Here is a 2,551-nt window from a genome sequence, read left to right as displayed (position 1 = left end):
CGACTGTGTGCTGGTCCGCTCCTCAGGGTGAGTCTCTAACTCTGTGTTCTTCCTTCAGACTTGTTACACGTTATTTATGAAATGATTTTTTCCAAAGCAACATACAAATAGTTAAACCGGTGCAAGTTGGTTTGGATTTAGTTTGTTATAAGTCAAGATATGTCATAATGTCTAGATCTCTTAAATGAATTGTAAGGGATGGATGTTATTAGGGTGTTTGATGGTTTGATTCAGCCGTCTCTGGAGGAGGGGATCCCTCACTGGTCCTCTAGAAGCTTCTTACATTTTCTTTTCTCTGTTTTGGGGAGTCTCTCCTTGTCTTCTCTGAAAGCCTCCATGCTAATCTGTGGGCACTTGTGACTGCTCGGGGGGGAAAAACTCAAAACGTTTTTGATCCATACTGTGGCAGTGATCTACATTTGTTCATACTATGTATTTTTTTTATTCCAAGTTAGACATTGTATATATCCTACTGTAAATATGGCACAGATTCAGATGAATAATGTCACGTTTCAGATAGCTACGTTATAATAGGGAGTCAGGTGGCTGAACGGTGAGGGAGTCGGGCTAGTAATCAGAAGGTCGCCAGTTCGATTCCCGGCTGTGCCACGTGACTTTGTGTCCTTGGGCAAGGCACTTCACCCTACTTGCCTCAGGGGGAATGTCCCTGTACTGCCTGTAAGTCGCTCTGGATAAGAGCGTCTGCTAAATGACTAAATGTAAATGTAAACGTAATAATAATGTCCGCCTTCTCTGCAGATCTGAGTGATAAGATGTTCACCTTCCCAGCTGAGTCAGACTCTGCCTGCGCTAAGCTCATTCCAACCAAGACCATATTTGCCTCTGTCACCGTGTGTCTCAGGTAGTAATGTTTTCATTTAGTCCTTTTATCTAAAACAACACACACCATAGAGTAGGGGGAAGTTGAACCTGCGATCTGTTGATTGTAGTGAGGCGCTCTAACCACTGAGCTACACCCTTGTCCCATGTGTCATGTGCGTATCATTTACATTTAGTCGTTTAGCAGACACTCTTATCCAGAACGACTCGCAGTACGCACAGGGACATTCTCCCCGAGGCAAGTAAGGTGAAGTGCCTTGCCCAAGGACACAACATCATGTGGCACGGCCAGGAATTGAACCAGCAACCTTCTGATCAATAGCCCGATTCCCTAACCTCTCAGCCATCTGACCCCCACACGTGTGTGTGTGCGTCCCTCTCCTCCAGGTATTTCACTGATCAGAGAAAGGTCCAGTCCCTGTTCTCCATGGCGACACCTTCCCACCACAACGACATCTTGATCTTCAAAGAGAAGCCTCTTGGCTCCGTGTCCTTCTGGATCAGGGACGTGGGCCTGACCTTCAACGAGCTGCCTGACCTCCTCAACACCTGGTCCTCCGTGTGTGGCACCTGGGACTCTGCCAGCGGGCTGAGCCAGCTGTGGGTCAACAGCAAGGCCAGCTCGCGCAGGCAGAGCTACAGCGGCGCTGCGCTGGACGGGAGCCCCGTCATCCTGCTGGGGCAGGAGCAGGACTCGCACGGTGGGGGGTTCAGCAGGGAGCAGGCCTTCGTGGGCAGCGTCAGCGACGTCCACATGTGGGACTACGTCCTGTCGCCCTGCGAGATCCGCAGGTTCACCGCCGACCTCAACTACACGCCCGGAAACGTGCTCAACTGGAGGGGCCTAAGCTACACCCTGACGGGGAGGGTGGTGGTGGAGGAGAGGCAGCAGGACCAGCAGTGTCAGGGTTAGGGAGGGAGCTGGTGGAGAGGCAGCAGGACCAGCAGTGTCAGGGTTAGGGAGGGAGGGAGGGTGGTGGTGGAGGAGAGGCAGCAGGACCAGCAGTGTCAGGGTTAGGGAGGGAGGGTGGTGGAGAGGCAGCAGGACCAACAGTGTCAGGGTTAGGGAGGGAGGGTGGTGGTGGTGGAGGAGAGGCAGCAGGACCAGCAGTGTCAGTGTTAGGGAGGGAGGGTGGTGGTGGTGGAGGAGAGGCAGCAGGACCAGCAGTGTCAGGGTTAGGGAGGGAGGGTGGTGGTGGTGGAGGAGAGGCAGCAGGACCAGCAGTGTCAGGGTTAGGGAGGGAGGGTGGTGGTGGTGGAGGAGAGGCAGCAGGACCAGCAGTGTCAGGGTTAGGGAGGGAGCTGGTGGAGAGGCAGCAGGACCAGCAGTGTCAGGGTTAGGGAGGGAGGGTGGTGGTGGTGGAGGAGAGGCAGCAGGACCAGCAGTGTCAGGGTTAGGGAGGGAGCTGGTGGAGAGGCTGCAGGACCAGCAGTGTCAGGGTTTAGGAGGGAGCTGGTGGAGAGGCTGCAGGACCAGCAGTGTCAGGGTTAGGGAGGGAGGGTGGTGGTGGTGGAAGAGAGGCAGCAGGACCAGCAGTGTCAGGGTTAGGGAGGGAGGGTAGTGGTGGTGGAGAGGTACAGACTGGTCAGGAAGGCGGTGACTGTTGTGAAGATACGGATGCGGGGCTAGCTCTGGTCCATCGTGGGCGATGTCGGCCGCGTCCTGGCAGCACAGTCCAGCAGCATCTGTAGCAGCAGCTCAGCACCCTAC

At 54.6% G+C, this 2,551-nt stretch overlaps 1 protein-coding gene across 1 annotated transcript in view; it reads left to right on the top strand.

The window, feature by feature from the left end:
- Positions 1–1,776, top strand: part of LOC146260721 (serum amyloid P-component-like) — a 2,000-nt gene extending 224 nt beyond the window's left edge. Inside the window, exons 1-3 of the mRNA XM_084668140.1 lie at positions 1–27; positions 760–862; positions 1,228–1,776. The exon at positions 1–27 is cut by the window's left edge and continues 224 nt beyond it. Coding sequence (XP_084524266.1) covers positions 1–27; positions 760–862; positions 1,228–1,753 — 656 coding nt within the window. The 3' untranslated portion in view covers positions 1,754–1,776. The remainder of the gene's footprint in view (positions 28–759; positions 863–1,227) is intronic.
- Positions 1,777–2,551: the final 775 nt, after the last annotated feature.

Source organism: Hypomesus nipponensis, chromosome 12, assembly GCF_054491055.1.
Source record: "Hypomesus nipponensis isolate SF chromosome 12, ASM5449105v1, whole genome shotgun sequence".
In the NCBI taxonomy this organism is placed as follows: Eukaryota; Metazoa; Chordata; class Actinopteri; order Osmeriformes; family Osmeridae; genus Hypomesus; species Hypomesus nipponensis.
This window is presented reverse-complemented; position numbering and strand designations above follow the sequence as displayed.